At 36.4% G+C, this 19,784-nt stretch overlaps 1 protein-coding gene and 1 pseudogene across 1 annotated transcript in view; one reads left to right on the top strand and one right to left on the bottom strand.

Moving 5' to 3' along the window:
- The window catches only part of STT3B (STT3 oligosaccharyltransferase complex catalytic subunit B), a 106,224-nt gene that overhangs the window by 31,552 nt on the left and 54,888 nt on the right, over window positions 1-19,784 (top strand). Inside the window, exon 2 of the mRNA XM_030328529.1 lies at window positions 16,133-16,241. Coding sequence (XP_030184389.1) covers window positions 16,133-16,241 — 109 coding nt within the window. The remainder of the gene's footprint in view (window positions 1-16,132; window positions 16,242-19,784) is intronic.
- On the bottom strand, window positions 12,140-15,516 carry LOC115523771 (annotated as a pseudogene).

Raw genomic sequence — 19,784 nt, 5'->3', positions numbered from 1 at the left:
CCTTTTCAGTGCTCTGTTCCTAGCGCCTGACAGAAACCTGGTGCATACTTGTTGCTCAAGAATTAAAAAAATAATAATAATAAGATTTGTATCTTTCAAAAATGAAAACCGTACTAGTCACCCTTAGAGGCGCATACTATTCTAATATTTTGACAGGCGAGAGTTTGGGGGAAGTTTTTTGAAAGACATGCTGTCTGTCCATAGAGGACAACTCTGAGCGCTCACTTAAGAGTCCATGTATCCTTATTTTTGATAGAAACGTTAAGTTTAATCTGGTTTCTCATCTCAAGGCACGTTAAAACACTAGGGTGCCTCAGGTCTTAAGGGGGCTGTGTTGAGATGTGGTTGATCACTTGGCATAGAGCTCCACGACTTCCCTTTCTTTTTGCTCTACCTCCCTCCTCTCCTGCCCTCATTGCTACTTGTGTTTGTTCTTCAGCACCTTCATTGATCAAAGCTGCTTGCCTCTCCTTTGTTTCTTTCCTCCTTTCTGTTTCTGATTCTTTTGTTTCTTAGATTTTATTTGCAAAGGCTAAGCTAAACTAGGCTTGCATTGTCTTAAGAAAATTATATTTGTGGACCGAATGATTTTGGAATGTGGAACATGTTTGTCACTCTTTGCCTCTGTATTTATACTGGTTACTTCTGGTTTGTAAAATTTTTTTTAATGTTTATTTTTGAGAGAGATAGAGGGTGAGTGGGGGAGGGGCAGAGAGAGAGGGAGACACAGAATCTGAAGCAGGCGCCAGGCCCTGAGCCGTCAGCATAGAGCCTGACGCAGGGCTCAAACCCACGAACTATGAGGTCGTGACGTCAAAGTTGGACGCTTTGCCGACTGAGACACCCAGGCACCACTGGTTGCTTCTAGTTTGAATCTATTCTATAAATCCTGATTTCTAAATTGCTAGCATTTTTACTGTGTTTATCTAACACTGTATTAATCTTGTATCTGTGTAAGAAAAGGATATAGCGGGCACTTATTTGAGACCATCAGCTTAATGTCAGGGTTCTGAAGAATTAACATCACCTGCCCTCACCTCCCTTCCTCTCTTCTTCAGAAATGTCAAATAGCAAACTTCAATGAAAGATTTAATTATTTGTATGCATTTGGTAAATAGTTTTAGAGATGTAACCTAGTTTAGGGAAAAGAATGACAGAACTGGCCCTTGGGAAACTTGCGTTTTACTTTCAGTGTCACCTTTACTTTAGCTCCTGTCTTTGGGCGAAAAGTTTGTCTGTCATTTACTTCCTGCTATGAATTAAGTGAAACTTTTATTTCTTACCTTTTCCAGTTCAAATTCTACATGGGCCATATATTATGTTTCAAAAGCTAGTCCCAGAAGTATTAAGGTGCCTTTAGGTTAGTTATAGCATTAAGGATAACTATATACTATTCTTCTACTTAATTCATTCTTAGGCATTTTCCAATTATGTTACTTTTTTTTTTACCTGACACACTGCCATATTTTTGTAGAGAACTGGAAAGTTAATTAGACATATAAAACCCTTTCCCACCTCAGAGGTTTCTTTTTGAAGGTAGAAAAGCCATAGGTTAATTTTAAGGCTGAGGCATAATTTTTTATTTAACCTTTAAGATTGAGGGTATATTGTGATATTTTGCTTCAGCACATAATCACGAGATTTTGTTGTTGTTATATTTTGAGTGTACATTAGGTATTTTATATTAGATGAAGTAAATCCAAAACCAAATGTACAAGTGGTTACATCTCCGACCAAATTCATAGAAGGAATTCATAGAGGCAGCTGCTAGTGTCCTTTTCTCCTTGTTCATAAAGGTAGTCCTAGTTTGCAAATGGGGTGGAATTTAGTGTTTGTTTTCATAAAGAAACAATACCATATATGCTGGATAAGCCTTAAACCAGCTTGTAAACTTCTACTTAAGCTGTAATGTTTTGAATACAGAATTGTACTATCTCTACTAGAACCCAAGAGATAGAACCTTTTTTCCATAAATAGGATTCCATCATTTAATCTCATGCTGCTACTTTAAGGGGTAGTCTCTTCTCCCTAAATCAAGGACATAAGCTTTGCTTAATTTTTGAAAGGTATGTTGTGATGAAGAAATAATAAACTATAGGATTTGCAAGGATTTAAAAAAAAAAAACCAAAACAGCTGTGTGGCTTTCAGAATCAAGTTCTTTATTCCTATTTTCTTACTTTCCATTGTTTCCTGTAGATACAGGGAAAAGCAGTTACAGAATGCAGTGTCTTAGAAAGCCAAAAGACACTTTAGGTCTTACCTAATAAACATTGCAGAAGAAAACAAAATTAACGTATCTTAGCTTCTATGTAAAGGTGGGTCTTGTAAGCCGTCTTTTGTTTTTTTGTTATTGTTGTTTAATGTTTTTATTTAGAGAGAGAAAGAGTGTGTGTGCAGGGGAGGGGCAGAGAGAGAATCTCAAGTAGGCTCCATGCTGTCAGGACAGGGCCCAACATAGGGCTTGATCTCACTATGAGAGCAAGACCTGAACCAGAATTGAGAGTCAGACACTTAACTGACTGAGCCACCCAGGCACCCCTCTTAAGACCTCTTTTAATTTGTAATATGGCTATTGCTGTTTCTTTATCAAATTTAAAAATCACATGTACTCTTTCATCCCCATTTTTTTCTCACATTTTTAAACTATCAGTTTGCTTGTTACTGGCAAGTAGTGGAATTACTGAAATTAGAAATTAAACATGTCCATGTGAGAATTATTTTGTCTGTCTTAATAAAGTCATTTTTCCACACACTGGAATTGCAGAGTGGCTCTAGAGATTGGGTTCAGAGTATTTGGGGGAAGCATTCATTATTTTTAAAAAACTTTCATGAAAATGTTACATAAACCAAAAGTAGACCCATAATGATCTTCATGTAGCTATCATCTGTATTTAATAATTGCCATCTTTTGTCACACTTGTTTCAAAATAAATTATTGAAGTTAAAATACTGAAAGTTGTTTGACAATATTAATAAAAGATGGGATATATTTAAAATCTGATTAGTGTTCTCAGACTATTTTAAGATAGAGGTTATTTTACCACTTGTGTTTCTTTTATTTCCATTTTATTTTGGTGACTCCTGACCTTTAATACATTCATTTCTCAGTCAGTTTACCTAGTTTTACTTGGGGGAAGCTATAATTTGTATATGAGAGTAAGTTTGTGTGTGATATTTTCCATAATAAAGTTTACATGTATATGTATTGTGTGGCTATTCAAAGACAGCGTATATGTAAACTATACACGTACATACATATACACATACACATTCATGGGAAATTTGAAACATACACAGAAGTTAGAGCTGGGGAACCTGGGTGGCTTAGTTGAGCGTTCAACTCTTGATTTCAGCTCAGGTCCTGATCCCCGGGTTCTTGGATCAAGCTCTGCCTCAGGCCCCTTTCTGAGTGTGGAGCCTGCTTAGGATTCTCCCTCCTTCCCCAACTCCCCCCCCCCCCCCCCCCGCCGCCGTCTCTCTGTCTCTCTCTAATAAAAAAAAAGGTAGAGCTAATACTATAATGAATCTTGAGTACATATAGCCCAGCTTCAACAGTTACCACTTTATGGTCCTCTTGTTTTGTCTCTATCACCCCACTCCAGTTACTTAAACATTTTTTAAATATGTAAATTGGACATGCTGAGATTGAAGACTGCTTTTGTGCACACAGTTGCTTGGGTTTAATGAAGAAGGGAATAGAAGACAAAAATTTAAGTCTGTGTTCCAATGACTGGTGTGCCAAAAAGGAGAATTAACTAAAACATTAGTTGAGTCTCGTGAGTGAAGTGCCATGGACTGGGATACCTCCAAGTATACAAAAATCACTAAGGAAAAATATCTTAGGTAAACTAGAGTAGAGGTTCCAACATGACGTTTTCAAAGCACAAGTGAAAATGGACTGGAAAAGGGAGGATAGAATATTACAGAAGCTTCTTCAGGAGTGAATTTCAGGTTTGAGAGGATTGCATGAAGAAGAGAGAGTAAAATGTATGCTTGTGGTGGGTTTCTAGGTAGACGGAACAAAGACCTCAGAAGGACCATGCTAAAATTACTCAAGAAGGTGAAACTAAAAGCTGATAAATTCATTTTTCAGTTATTTACTATAATAGAATCCAGAGTAGTTGTGTTGTTGGTCCAGATGCTTTTTATATTTGTTTGGATTGGGTTGTTGGTTTGTTCTCCTAATTTATTAACTTTTTCCCCCTAGGTTCTTTTTGTAAGAAATTGAGATTAATTAACATAGAACAGTAGATTAGTTTTAGGTGCACAACATAATGATTTGATATATGTATATACTGCAAAATGATTACTACAGTAAATTTAGTTTTAACATCCATCACCACACCTATAGATTTTTTTTTCTTGTGATGAGTTTTAAGATCTAATAGCAACTTTCAGATTCTCAGTACAGTATTGTTAACTATAGTTATCATGCTGTGCATTACATCCTAGGACTTAACATATAACTGGAAGCTTGTACCTTTTGACCACCTTCACCCATTTCACCCACCTCTTGTCCCCCAGTTCTGGCAACCATCAGTTTGTTCTGCAATTATGAGGGGTTTATTTTAGATTTCTTTTTTTTTTTTCTTTTTTTTTTTTTTTTTTTACATTTTTTTTAATGTTTATTTATTTTTGAGAGAGACAGAATGCGAGTGGGTTGGGACAGAGAGAAGAGGGAGACACAGAATCTGAAACAGGCTCCAGGCTGTCAGCACACAGCCCGACGCGGGGCTCGAACTCACGAGCTGCGAGATCATGACCTGAGCTGAAGTCAGACACTCAACCGACTGAGCCACCCAGGCGCCCCTATTTTAGATTTCTTATGTACGTAAGTGAAATCATACAGTATTTGTCTTTATCTTATTTTACCTAGCAGATCCCCTCAGGGTCTATCCTTGTTGTCACAAATGGCAGCATTTCCTTCTTTTTAGTGACTGAATAATAATAATTCTGTGTGTGTGTGTGTGTACACACCGCATTTTCTTTATCCATTAATTGATGGAATCTTAGTTTGTCTCCATGTCTTGGCTGTGCTGCAGTGAACATGGGGGTGCAGATATCTTTTTGAGATGGTGATTTTGTTTCTTTCAGATAAATACCCAAAAGTGGAATTGCCAGATCCTATGTGGCAGTTCTACTTTTGGTGTTTTGAGTAACCTCCATACAGTTTTCCATAATGGCTGCACCATTCCTACTAACAGTGTTCACCAGGGTGCCCTTTTCTCCACATCCTCGCCAATACTTGTTTTATTTCTTGTCTTTTTAAAAATAGCCATTCTAACAGGTGAGGTGATATCTCATTGTGGTTTTGATGTGCGGTGATGAGCACCTTTTCATGTACCTGTTGTCATTCGTATGTCTTTGGGAAAATGTCTATTTAGTTTGGATTGAGTTTTTAATATTCCCAACTGAGGGATTCTGGGAATTCACATAAAAGAAAATAATCAGACTATACTTGTATTAACAACTGAATCTGCAACATAGGGTCATGATATTTTATAAAGTTAGATTTGCATGCTTTTGGTTTAATTTTTTAAATATAATTTGTATGTGTGTAAGTACAGACACACACAGTGAGGAGTACAATTATGTGGTTGTTCAGTTTTGAATCAGAATTTCCTGTTAGGCTCCAAACAAACTTCTGCATCATTTAATTAAACAATATTTTTAACAACAAGGAAAACTTTTTTTTTTTAATTTTTGTTTATTTTTGCAAGAGACAGAGACAGAGCACAAGTGGGGGAGGGGCAGAGAGAGACGGAGACACAGAATTCGAAGCAGGCTTCAGGCTCTGAGCTGTCAGCATAGAGCCCAATGCAGGGCTCGAACTCATGCACCGTGAGATCATGACCTGAGCTGAAGTCAGATGCTTAACCAACTGAGCCACCCAGGTGCCCCACAACAAGGAAAACTTTTAAAAGATGATTACTGTTTATAAAAATTTTGACTAATATACATAGGTATCAATCTTGTGAGCCAAAACAAAATACTGAAATAAATTAGATTAAATAGTTAACCTCACTGGTTAACATCACTGCAACTATATGTAGCCTCAAGAACTTTGTTTTCATTTCTATTGAAAAATACACTTTTGTCTTTTATTTTTCATGAAGATTTAATTTGAATCAAGTTTCCATGCCCTTATAGTTTGAAATGTAGTAGATTATTCCATTTTGGAATTTCATATTGTGTATCTTAACTATTTCAATTAAGTTTGTTTACTTTGTAATTAATATGATTCTATTTTTCTGCTGACTGAAAAGATTGTCAATTTAGAATAAGCATTTGCAAGGTTTCTGGTTATAAAGTTGATGTAAAAATATCAGATTTCCTGTCAGTGTCAAATAAGTTTTAAAAAATAATTGAAGATACTATTAAAGACGGGAGTAAATCTAAGCAAAGGTGTTGCAAGACCTCTAAGGTGAAATTATACATTTTCTGGAGAGACATTAAAGAAGATTTAAATGAAGGAGATAAACTACATTTATGGATTTGATGAGTCAGTATTGTAAAGATGTTAATTCTTCCCAAATTGATATATGGAGTTACGGACTTCCAATCAAAACGCCACATGTGTTTGGGTGTTTTTGTTTGTTTGGGGTTTTTTTTTTTTTTGATGGAATTGACAAGGTTATTTTAAAATTTATGTAGAAATATAAAAGGACAAAATAAAAAACACAGTGTAAAAAAGTTGTACCAGATATCAAGATATAATTTGAAGCTCCAGTAATAAAGGTTGCATGTTATTTTTTAAAAACAGTTTTTAATGTTTATTTTTGAGGGGGGGGTGCAGAGAGAGAGGAAGACAGAATCCAAGGCATGCTCTCGGCTCTGAGCTGTCTGCACAGGGCCTGACGTGGGGCTCAAACTCACCAACCGTGAGATCATGACCTGAGCCAAAGATGAATGCTTAACTGACTGAGCCACCCAGGCGCCCCAAGGTTGCATATTACTGATGCAAGACATAAAAGCCACTTGAACAAAATAGAATCCAAAAACAGATCTGCACATTAACAAATGCTTAAAATATAATGGAAGTGGAACTGTAGAACAATGGAGAAAAGATCATTGTTTTAATAAATGATGGGAGAATGATCATATGTAAGGAGGAAGTAAAAATTGAATCCCTATTTCTTACCATGTGTAATAATCCATTCCAAGTGTATTAAGAACTTTAATGAGTAAGTTGAAATTGTAAATGGTCATGAAGAAGAAAATAAAACAATATCCTTATGACTTTGGGGTAGGGAAGGACTTGTTTAACCAGGAGAAAAGCACTAACCCTGTAGCAGAAGGTTGGCAAATTAGGTTTATGTCAAGAATTTTTATTCTTTTAAATACCATTGTGAGTGAAAAGAGAAGCCACGTAATAAAAGAAGTTTATAGCTTATAAAGAACTTACTTAGGGGCACCGGGGTGGCTTAGTCAGTTGAGCGGCCGACTTCGGCTGATGTCATGATCTTACGGCTCATGAGTTCGAGCCCCATGTTGGGCTCTGTGCTGACAGCTCAGAGCCTGGAGCCTGCTTCAGATTCTGTGTCTCCCTGTCTCTGTCTGCTCCTCCCCTGCTTAGGCTCTGTCTCTCTCAAAAATAAACATTAAAAAAAGTTTAAGGAACTTATTTAAATCACCTAGAAAAAAAATGTCTAAAGCACTTCAACACACATTTTACCCAAGAGGAAATTTTTAATGGCTAATAAATATATGAAAAGTATTCAACCTCCGCAGTCATCATGGAAATGTCAACACATAGTTATCATTGTTGGCAGAAATCATGTTTGATAATCCTGTGTTGGTAATATTACCAAGCAACAAGAACTCTTGGATAGAATGTCCACTTTTTATTTACTTATTATTTCTATAGTCATAGTTAATTTTGCTGTCACACAGGGTTGTTTAGTTGAGTGCTGTGTCATCTGGGGGAGGAGTGAGAATGTGGTACTGTGTTACGGGTCTTAAAAAAAAAAAGTAGTGACTGCTCTAACACTGAAAGTGCCCTGTAAAATGAGAGTGTATTGCCTTGGGGCTCCTGGGTGGTTCAGTTGGTTAAGCATCCAGCTCTTGGTTTCGGCTCAGGTCGTGATCTCACGGTTTGTAAGGGTTTGTAAGGGTTTGTAAGTTCCAGCCGTACATCACACTCCGTGCCGTCAGCAAGGAGCCTGCTTGGGATTCTCTCTCTCTCCTTTTCTCTCTGCCCCTCCCCGTGTGCGCCCGCTCTCTCTCTCTCTCTCTCTCTCTCAAAATAAATAAACTGTAAAAAAATGTACTGCCTTTTGTAGTCCTGTTGTTTCATTTCCAGGGGGTAAGAGATGAAAGCCATAGGACATTCAGAAGAACCTTCATGCCGGTGGGTTGGAAACTGAGCCAGAAAATGGGTAAAAAATAAATGACAATTCAGGCAGGAGGAAAGTAAACTGAAAAATCAAAGAGAATGGGTATGTGAGAATCCATAAGGGATTTCTGGGAGTCTTACATACCAGGAGTAACTTGATCCTGGGGATAAAATGGGACTAAACATTCTACTTCTGTTTATGTTTAGTTTTTAGGTACCTTGACTAGATTTTCAGTAGAATTTTAATGAGCTCTCTTGTTTAACTTTTTGATTATGCCTTCAGGTTTCCATCTCAGGAAATACAATTAAATCAGTCTTAGTCTTTAATTTGGGGATACCATTTAAAATTGGCATTAGGTAGCTATCTGGGAAGCTGTCGTGATCTCACACCCACTGGAAAACATATTTATGAAATCAGTTATTCATTCAACAAATACACGAGGGCTGCTGTCTACTACATGCTGTTCTAGATGTCGGAGACACAGTAGCATCCTAATGGGAGTATTTATCTAGTGAGGTAAATATTAATCAGGTGGGCTATTGTGAAATTACATCTGTGGTAAGTATTAGGAAGAAAAGTACATGGAACATTTTCAGAACAGTATCCTAGAAATGTGCTAAGGTTTGAGGATAAGTTATTTACGCCAAGAGAGGGGAGATATTAGTCATCCAAGGAAAGGGAATTAGTAGTAGTCTGAAGATCCTGGGAAGGAGCAAAATGAGTCTGGAGAACTGAAGGATAGATTCAGTAGTGAAACCCCCTCCTCCCAAATCTGTGGTTTCGCTTTCCGTGGTTTCCGTTAACTGTAGTCAACTGCAGTCTTGAAGCAGATGATTCTCCCATCAGAAGGTCAACAGTGCCTACATCATTCATCTCACTTCATCTCATCACGTAGGCAGTTTATCATCTCACATCAGCATGGGAGGATGAATATGGTACAATAAGATATTTTGAGAGAGAGACCATGTTCACATAACTTTTATTACAGTATATTATACTTCTATTTTATCATTAGTTATTGTTAATCTCTGTGCCTAATTTATAAATTAAACATTATCATCATAGGTATGTATATGAAAAAATGTATTTAGGGTTCATTGCTATCTGCAGTTTCAGACATCCACTGGGGGTCTTAGAACGTGTTCCCCACAGATAAGGGGGGCTACTGTGTGTGGCTTTGATTATGTTAAGTGGAGCTTCTTTCCCTTTAATTTCTTAAAAATTTTTTGGAAGAGGAAGCCTTTGAATAGTTTAGCAGCGGGTTGCAATATGATCGCATTTGCATTTTGAAAAGATGTTCTTAAGACATATAGATTGGGGAATTAGGAGATGAGCAAAAATGGATCTAGGGAGATGAATTGGGAGACTACTGCTGTAGCCTAAGGCGATAGCTTGGATCAGAGTGCTAGTACTGCAGTAGGAAAAGAGTAGACAAATTGTCCAATTTGTTGATGTATGATTCTTCATAGCAGTCTTTTATGATCCTTTGTGTTTTTGTGATATCAGTTACAGTAGACAAATTTTAGAGATCTTTAATAAGAAGTAGTATGACAACTTGATTGTGATTTGTGTATAGGACGTGAAAGAGAAGGAATCATCAATGATTACATCTAAATTTTTGGCTTTAATTTAGATGGCAGAACGCCCTAAAAGCAGACATAGTGTATATATTCGTTTGGAGGTAGGTGGGAAGAGTCTGATCCTGAGTTTAATTGGATGTTGAGTTTGAAATGCCTTTGTGACATTCAAGGTAAAACTAAACCCAAATTTAAAAAAACCCACGTAGGCAGGGAGATAATATTGGTAAGTTGTTGCGCATGCTGGTAATACTTGTTGAAGAGACCCAGTTGTGACCAGCATCTTTTGGGGGAGAGTTAGAATGAATTAATGAGAGGATCTTGGGGTAGGCAAGGCTGCCTGTACAGAAAGCAGGAAGAGGACTAGAGATAGGACGTAAAAAGTAGGAGACTTGTAGTTATCCTTAACATTTTGAAATTTATCGAGATTGTGTATGAGGCTTTTTTTTCCCCCCAGTTAAGATAAACATGAAAACTTCTGGATTTATCTTTAGATTTCTTAATTTTTTTCATAATACTTCTTTCCAGTTCTGTTGACATATAATTGACAAAGTTGTGTATATTTAAAGTATATTGCTTGATGATTTGATAGACATAAATTGGGAAATGATTAGCACACGATTTAATTAACACATGCATTGCCTCAGGTAGTTACTTTTGTTTTGATGAGGGCTCTTAAGATCTACTCAACAAATTTCAAGTATGCAATATAGTATTATTAACTATAGTCACCATGATGTACATTAAATCCCTATAATTTATTCATATTATGACTGACAGTTTATACCCTTTGACCATCCTCTCCCCATTTCCACATCCCCTGGCAACCACGATCCTATTCTGAGTTAAGCTTTTTTTTAAGAGTCCACTTATAAGTGGTACACAGTATTTTTCCTTCTGTAGCTTGTTTCCTCATAGCAGAATACCCTCCAGTTTCATCCATGTTGTTACAAATCAAATAGAAAGATTTCCTTTTGTGTTGTGGCTGAGTAATATTCCATTGTGTATATTTACGTTTTCTTTTTCCATTCATCCATTGAAAGACACGTAAGTTATTTCCGTATCTTTGCTGTTATGAAAGTGCTACAATGAACATGGGAGTGCAGATACCTCTTCCAGATACTGATTTCATTCCTTAGGGTATATACCCAGAAATAGGATTGCTGGATTGCATTGTGGTTCCATTTTAAAGCCTCCATACCATTTTCCATAATAGCTATAACAGTTTATATTCCCACCATCTCTGTTTGAGATTTTGTTTTTTTCAACACCCTTGACAACATTTGTTACCTCTTATTGATGATAGATAGCCATCCTGATAGGTGTGAGGTATATCTCATTGTATTTTTGATTTGCATTTCCCTGATGGCTAGTGATGTTGAGCATGTTTTCATGTATCTGTTGACCATATGTTATCTTAGGGATAATTCAGCTCCATTTAAAAATCCGATTTGGCAGGGCTCCTGGGTGGCTCCGTCGATAAAGCATCTGACTTCGGCACGGGTCATGATCTCACGGTTTGTTGGTTCGAGTCCCACATCGGGCTCTGTGCTGACAGCTCAGAGCCTGGAGCCTGCTTCGGATTCTGTGTCTCCCTCTGTCCCCACCCCTCCCCCACTCATGCTCTGTCTGTCTCTCTCTCTCTGTCTCTCAAAAATAAATAAATATTAAAAAATTAAAAGAAAAATCAGATTTGGCAGCGCCTGATTGGTTAAGCGTCGACTTCGACTCAGGTCATGATCTCACAGGTTCGTGAGTTAAAGCCCCATCTGGGGCTCTGTACTGACAACACAGAGACTGCTTCAGATCCTCTGTCTCCCTCGCTCTCTGCCCTTCCCCCACGCGTACACTCTCTCTTTCACAAAATTAAAACATTTTAAAAACCGGATTTGTTTGTTTGGAGGAGGTTTTTGTTGTTCTTACTGAGTGCTATGGTTCCTTATTTATTTTAGATACTGACTGCTTATTCAATATGTTTTGCACATATTTTCTCTCATTCCATAGGTTGCCTTTTCATATCGTCGTTTCCTTTTCTAACTTTTTGGTTTGATATAGTCTCTTTACTTTTGCTTTTGGTTTTGGTGTCCCCTCCAGGAAAAAAAAATAATAATAATAATAATTGCCAAGGGCAATGCCAAGGAACATTTTCTGTGTCTTTTTTCCTAGAATTTTGTGGTTTCAGGTCTCACGTTTCAGTCTATAATACTTGATTTATTTTATTATTGTCATGTTTTCACCATCAAAATAGATGATCTTGGGCTTTCCTTCTTGGTTTGGTATAAAGGCAAAAGAGAGACATTGGCTGTTTGACAACGTTAAAGCGAATTTCAGGAATGTCACTGACATCATGACCTTTGTGATCAAATCCAGCAGTCAGAACCTCATCATTTTCCTTAACAAAATCCAAACAACCATCATTGGGTACGAAGGCTGTGATTTTTTATTTTTATTTTTTGCCATTCTTGATCAGCTGGACCCTGACACACTTCCTGATGGGAGAATTTGGCTGTTTGGCTTCAACCCCAGCTTTTTCCAGCACAGTTCCTTTTGCATGAGAAACACCACCTAAAGGGTTGGCGTTCAGGGCTGTGACCATTAAAGGGGCTTTCTTGTACTGTTTATCATGCCACTTCTGATCTTGTCAGTGGCCATGGAGCATCCTGGAAGTATGAAGATCTTGAACTCGCCCATCCTGCCTGTGCCACAGGCCTAAGCAAAAGAGCTCTAGAATACATTAAAATACATTAAAAATACGTTTAACGTTTATTTATCTTTGAGAGAGAGAGACAGAATTCTGGCTGGGGGGAGGGGAGAGCAGAGGGAGAGGGAGACACAGAATCCGAAGCAGGCTCCAGGCTCCAAGCTGTCAGCACAGAACTCGATGTGCGGCTCAAACCCATGAACCATGAGATCATGACCTGAGCCAAAGTTGGATGCTTAACTGATTGAGCCACCTAGGAGCCCCGCTCTAGAATACATTTTAGGTTAATTTGTGTGTATGGTGTAAGAGAAAGGTCCAATTTTATGCTTTTGCATGTAATATCCACCTTTCCCAACACCATTAAATAAAAAGACTATCCTTTCCCCATTGTTTGTTCTTGGCACCCTTGTCAAAGATTATGTATAGTGTGGGTTTATTTCTTGGCTCTGTATTCTGTTCCAGTGGTCTATTTCTTTGTTTGTGCCAGTACCATACTGTTTTGAATACTATAGCTTTAAATAGAGTTTGAAGTCAGGAAGTATGATCCCTTCACCTTTGTGATACCACATTCTTTGTCAAGATTGCTTTCTATATTCAAAGCCTTTTGTGGTTCCATACACATTTTTAGATTTTTTTTTTCTGTGAAAAATGCCATTGAATTTTTATAGGGATTGCATAGAATCTGTGGAATGCATTGGGTAACGTGGACACTTTAATGTTAATGGTTCAATTCAAGAATATGAGATATCTTTCCATTTGCTTGCCTCTTGCATTGTCACCATTTTCAGTGTGCTGGTCAGGTCTTACACCTTTGTTAAATGTATTCCTAAGTACTTTATTGACTTTAACGCTATTGTAAATGGTGGGTTTGTTTTCTTAATTTCTCTTTCAGATATTTCACAGTGTGTAGAAATGCAACGGAGTTTTGAATGATGATTTTGTAACCTGCACCTTTACTGAATCCTTTTTATTCTACAGTTATTTAGTGGAGTCTTTAGGTTTTTCTGTAGATAAGATTGTGTCTTCTGCAGACAATTTTACTTCTTTCCCAACTTGGATTCCTTTTCTTTTTCTTGCCTAATTGCTCTGGATAGGACTTTAGTTTTGTGTTGAATAGAAGTGGTGAGAGTGGGCACCTTTGTCTTGTTCTTAATCTTAGAGGAAAATCTTTCAACCTTTTACCATCGAGTTTGATGTTAGCTGTGGGCTTGTCATATATGACCTTTATTATGTTCAGATTACCTTCCTTCTATACCCAATCTGTTGAAAGTTTTTGTCGTGAAAGGATGTTGAATTTTGTCCAATGCCTTTTCTACATCTGTTGACATGATCATGATTTTTATTCTTCATTTTTATTAATCTGGTGTATCACATTTATTGATTTCCATATGTTGAACCATCCTTGACTCCCAGGGATAACCTGTTGGTTGTGCTCTATGATCATGGTGTGTTAAAGAAATGTGCTGTTGGTTTGCTAGTATTTTCTTGATTTTTGCATATATGTTCATCAGGGATGTTGACCTATAGCTTTTTTTGTTTTTTTGTTTTTTTGTTTTTCGCCTTGTAGTACCTTCATCTGGCTTCAATTATCAGGGTAAGTCTTGTCTCATAAATTGAGTTTAGACATGTTCTCACTTCTTCAGTTTTTTGGAAGAGTTTAAGGATTGGCATTAATTATTCTTTAAGTGTTTGGAGGAATTTGCCATTGAGGCCATCTTTTCTTTCTTGGGAGGTTTTTGATTACTGATTCAATTTCCTTATTATTGTTCTGTTTTGATTTTCTATTTCTTCCTGGTTCAGTGTTGATGTAGGTTATATGTTTTTATTATTAGTTCATTTCTTCTAGGTTGTCCAGTTTGTTGGTGTGTGTTTGTTCATAGTTGTCTCTTAAAATCCTTTGTATCTTTGTGGTTTAATATTTCCCCTTTCATTTCTGATTTTATTTATCTGAGTCTTCTCTCTTTTCTTAGTCTAGCTAAAAGGTTGTCAATTTTGTTTATCTTTTCAAAAACACCAGTTCTTAGTTTAGTTGATCTTTTGTTTTTCTAGTCTCTATTTCATTGATGTCTGCTCTAATCTTTGTTATTTCCTTTCTTCTGCTAACTTTGGGTACAGTTTATTCTTCTAGTTCCTTGAGGTGTAAAGTCAGGTTGTTGGAGATCTTTTTTTTTTTTAATTTATTTAATGTAGATGTTTGTTGCTGTAAACTTCCCTCTTAAATCTGCTTTTGCTGCATTCTGTATGTTTTACTATGTTTCCATTTGTGTTTGTCTCGAGATATTTTTTACTGTCCTTTTTATTTCTCCTTTGACCTATTGGGTTTTCACAACTATTTTTAACTTCCACATGTTTATGAATTTTCCAGTTTTCTTCTTGATTTCTAGAGTCATACCATTGTGGTTGGAAAAGATACTTAATATAGTTTTAGTCTTCTTAAATTTGTTAAGACTTGTTTTGTGACCTAACATTTATATCCTGGAGAATATTCTATGTGTGCCTGAGAATAATATGTGTTCTGCCACCGTTATATGGAATGTTCTGTATTAATCTGTTAGATCCATTTGGTATGAAGTGTAGTTCAAATCTGGTATCAACTTACTGATATTCTCTCTGTATGTTCTGTCCAGTATTGAAAGTAGGGCATTGAAAGTCCTCTAATATTATTGCATTGTTCTCTATTTCTGCATTTGGATCTGTTACTATTTGCTTACTGTATTTAGGTGCTCTGATGTTGAGTGTGTATATATTTATAATTGTTATATCCTATCAGGCTGCCAAGGCCTGTCTTAGGTAGTCTCTGTAGGTAGTCTTATTTCTGCTTCCTATGGTATTCTTCCATTTGTTTTTGATGCTTTCATATTGCTTACTTTTCTCAAATATTTGATATTTGGGTGTGTTCATTTTTGTATTTGATGAAATTTGTCTAAAAATGGTCCAGTGCATTTCTTCTCATTTATCTTTTGTCTTTCATTGATTAAATTTCTCATTCCTTAAGGTCATTCTTGTTTTACAGTGCTCTTACACTTTATTTTCTTATGGTTTTAGTGCTATTATAATTTATTGCTTATTCCTGTAATTTTTAGGGTTGTAGGACTGAAGGCGATCATGTCAAGTTATTCTGATGCTGTCTTCTGTCAGTAGTTATTAATCTTTTGAGAGTCATTGACTTGGACCGTGTGGTGAATTCCATGTACCCTCACCTTGTTTTGTTTAAATCCATAGCCATGTACTGCCTGCATCCTAAGCAATGACCAAATGTTATTTTGAGCATTACTCGTTTTGTAGGCATGGGTTGGGGGTTGGGGGGGGGGGAATGGGCCTTTGTTTTTAGTTATATTGGTAGTATTATAAGCCTATTCCTTGAAGAATAATGTTACTCAGCTTCTATGAAAGAAATATTTATGTAGCTATAGAGTTAAATATAAAGATATTTGTTTTTATAATATTAAAAAGATAGAGCTACTTGTTTCTAGTAAGCAAACTTTTATAACATTTCCTTTTTTCCTGTTTTTTCTAGGTTTAACTATAGATCAACACATCATCTTGCATCTCATGGGTTCTATGAATTTTTAAACTGGTTTGATGAAAGAGCATGGTATCCACTAGGAAGAATAGTAGGTGGTACTGTAAGTATCTCTGCAGTTATTTATGTTAATCACAAAGTTTTATAGTTATTTGAGTAAATCATTAGTTACTAAGGTGATGGAGATCCTTGAAAGCTTTGTATAGTTAACTAATACAGTTTTCTGTAGCTGATTATCCAGTATTTTTTTATTTACTAAATCTCTTCCTGACACTCCCTCCCCACCCCTTCCCTGCACATGTTTGTGTTATCTCATACTAGCCACTATTTCTAACAAGGGGAGACTGGGAGGGGAGATTTCTTGTCATAGTACATCTTAAGTTCAGGTTATTTGCGGTTTTATTTTATTCTGTAACAACTTTGTTGAAATCATATTTTTTGGAAGGAAATCGAAATTTAGAAGAATCAGATAGTTTCAATTTTTAGGTCCTAAAGCTGCCCTAAATTACTTCAGGTAATTGAGTATTGATCATAGCTCATGGGAAGCTGTTATATTCAGAATGTGACATAAGGGAAAATATGTATGGGATCTGGAATGTAGGAAGAATGTTAAAAAGAAAATGATAGGTAGACATCTATGGGGAACATATATTTAGCCTTATTTTTTGTTAGAAGTTTATCACTTTTGTTAGATTTCTTAACCCAAAGAAACTTTGACGTTGTTGATTATCTGCATTATATATTTGTCTTTTGTTATGTTAATTTCAGTTTATTTCCTTCCCCACATTTTCTTGAGATTATTTTGATGTTTTTCTGACTTCTTGATACTTAATAACCTTTCTTTGTTTTCATTTCATTTCATTTCATTTCATTTATTATTTTAGAGAGAGAGTGCACACAAATGGGGGAAAGGTGCAGAGGGAAAGAGAAAGAATCTTATGCAGGCTCCACTCCGAGTGCAGAGCTGTACACAGGTCTTGATCCCACAACTCTGGGATCATGACCCAAGCTGAAACCAACAGTCATGCTCAACTGACCACCCAGGCACTCCTGATGTATTTATTTTAAAACTATAAATTTCCCAATAATCACTGTTTTAGCTATATTTATAATGTATAAGGTTTGATACATAGTATTTTTATTTTCATTCAAGTTGAAATTTAATTTCCATTATAATTCCCTCTGGTACACGGATTATTTAGAATTTGAGTTTTAAACATAAGAGGATTTCCTAGTTATCTTTTTTTACTTTATGCTTCTATTATGGTTAGAGAACAAACAGAAATTTCAGTCCTTTGAAATTTTTGAGACTTGATTTGTGGCCTGGCATATAGCCACATTTTATAAATGTTCCCTCTGTGTCAGAAGAATACGTTCTCCATGATAGTGAGATGTTTTTCTAATCTGGGGCATCTTCTTATCCTTGATGTAAACAGAGATACAGAAACAAGGAGAGGAGTCATGATGGTCTCCAGGGCAGATAAGGAAAATATATCCTGTTATATACCTTAGTGCAGTATTTGATGAGTACAGTTTGTTTCCTGGCACGTGTATAACTTTTTATTTTGAATTCGTCGTCACTGGAGGGCTTGTTTTCTTCTCCAAGTGTCCTGGTATTTGGGACCATTTTTGTAATACTTTTTTCTCATTTGCTTTCACCCAGCCAATAGGGGTTTTACTGGTTTTAGGACAGTTTTTAGAGGTTATTTCTCAGCTTGAGGCTTCTTACATCTGAAGTTGTTGTAAATGTGGAACTCACATTTACACATGTATTGATTGAGTTTCTCATTTTGTTTCTATTCAAAGCTTTGGAAGTAAGGCAAAAAAGTTCCTTACTGCTTCCCTTGATGGGTGGGTGTAATTTGTCTAGTCTAGTTCCATAAACAGACCCTGGGTTTGTGCTGGGAATTAGGTATTTTCTCTGATCCCTGTCTGGAGCCGCCCTGCTAGCCTCCAGTCTCAAAGATGTGTGTCCAGCCTGGAGTGTTTTTCTTTTCTCATTGGGGCTCCCTTGGCATCAGAACCTACTTTAAATTCCTTCTATGTTTTTGGCATCTAGAAGCTTCCCTTTCTTGTGAGCTTAAATATGTTTTTGTTGTTGTTGGGTGGGTGTTTTTGTTTGGTTGGTTTTTAAGGTCCTTTGCTCCTATACTTGTATGTATTTTGGCTCTATTTTGTGTGTCAACTTAGTCTGCCATATTATTTGGATGTATTGACTACCTTAAGAGGTATTTTCAGATTCATTTTCATTTTGTTTTTTAATATGGCTGTCAAAATCGTGCGTTGGGACCTGGTATTCTATGTGAAAAAGCACAAAATTTTAGTTTTTAAGAATTGTGATGATTGCCACACTTTACCCCCTTCTTTAATCACATTCTCCTTCCATGCACTGAATAGGTATTGTGCATCTATTTTATGCTAATTGTTGTTCTGGGTGCTGGGGAAACTTTTCCTGCTCTTCCAGAGTTTATATTCTTTTAAGGGTGTTGAGTTTAATTGATAATAAATAAAGTAACGAAAAGTATGTTAAATGATGCTAAGTGCTAAGGAGAAGAAGCAAGGGAAGGAGTTAAAGACCATAGAGGGTTTGCACTTTTAATCAGTATAGCTAGGAAAAGAAAGGTAACTTTTTTTTGTAGTTTCTGTGATTAAAGAAAGGAAAGAATCTTTCAGGTGTTAGATAAGGATGGAAATGTAAATACACATTTAATCACCTATGAATAGCTCAAAAATAATATCCTACTTATTTTTCTCTGAATTCTCCTAATGTTATCATGTTCCTCTTTTAGGGTAAGGTTTAATTGGCCTCTTGTAGTTTCTTGTTATTCTCTTCCAGCCTTAAATACTAAGTGGTGTAAAAATGTTCAACCTTTCAGGATCCCAAAATAATTATCTTTGAATTCACCAATTGACTAGTTGTATTTTTTGTTTTGTTTTGTTTCCCTATTTAGAGTTGTTTACATTCCAAATCTTGGCTTTGAAAGGCAGGAAGACACTTAAATAATATGGCACATAACTTTTCTTCTCTTTTTTTCTCACTCCCCTTACATACACAAAAGTGTGGGCAACGTTGGAGCCTGTTAAAACCCTAAACTTAAGAGTAAGTTAAGGGGCACCTGGGTGGCTCAGTCAATTGAGCGTCCGACCTTGGCCCAGGTCATGATCTCACAGTTTGTGGCTTCGAGCCCCGCATCAGGCTCTGTGCTGACCCCTTGCTCAGAGCCTGGAGCCTGCTTCAGATTCTGTGTCTCCTTTTCTCTCTACCCCTCCCCCGTTCACACTTTGTCTCACTCTGTTTCTCAAAAATAAATGTAAAAAAAAAAAGAATAAGTTAGACGAAGACCCTGTCTTATAGTGAAAAAATAGTAGAATCTATAAGAAAGTTGCCGACAGTTTTCTATTTCTAAACATTTTCAGTTTTAATCATTCAGTCTGTCTGATTGTTTATTTAAATATGTATTGCTCCATTTATAAGCTTTTCCTTTGTATCCAACACAAAAGAACATTTAGTTTTGTAGTGTAGAAGTTCAGGGAAGAAGGCAAACTGTTTTGAGATCTTATTCTCAAACTTACTATAAACAATATGTAATAATAAAGAAAAGAACTTATGTTAGTCTTTTTAATTCCCTTATTTTATATGCAGTTA

The sequence above is a fragment of the Lynx canadensis genome, chromosome C2, assembly GCF_007474595.2.
Source record: "Lynx canadensis isolate LIC74 chromosome C2, mLynCan4.pri.v2, whole genome shotgun sequence".
NCBI classification, from domain to species: domain Eukaryota; kingdom Metazoa; phylum Chordata; class Mammalia; order Carnivora; family Felidae; genus Lynx; species Lynx canadensis.
The sequence above is the reverse complement of the archived record's forward strand: the minus strand, read 5'-3'. Positions and strand labels throughout refer to the sequence as shown.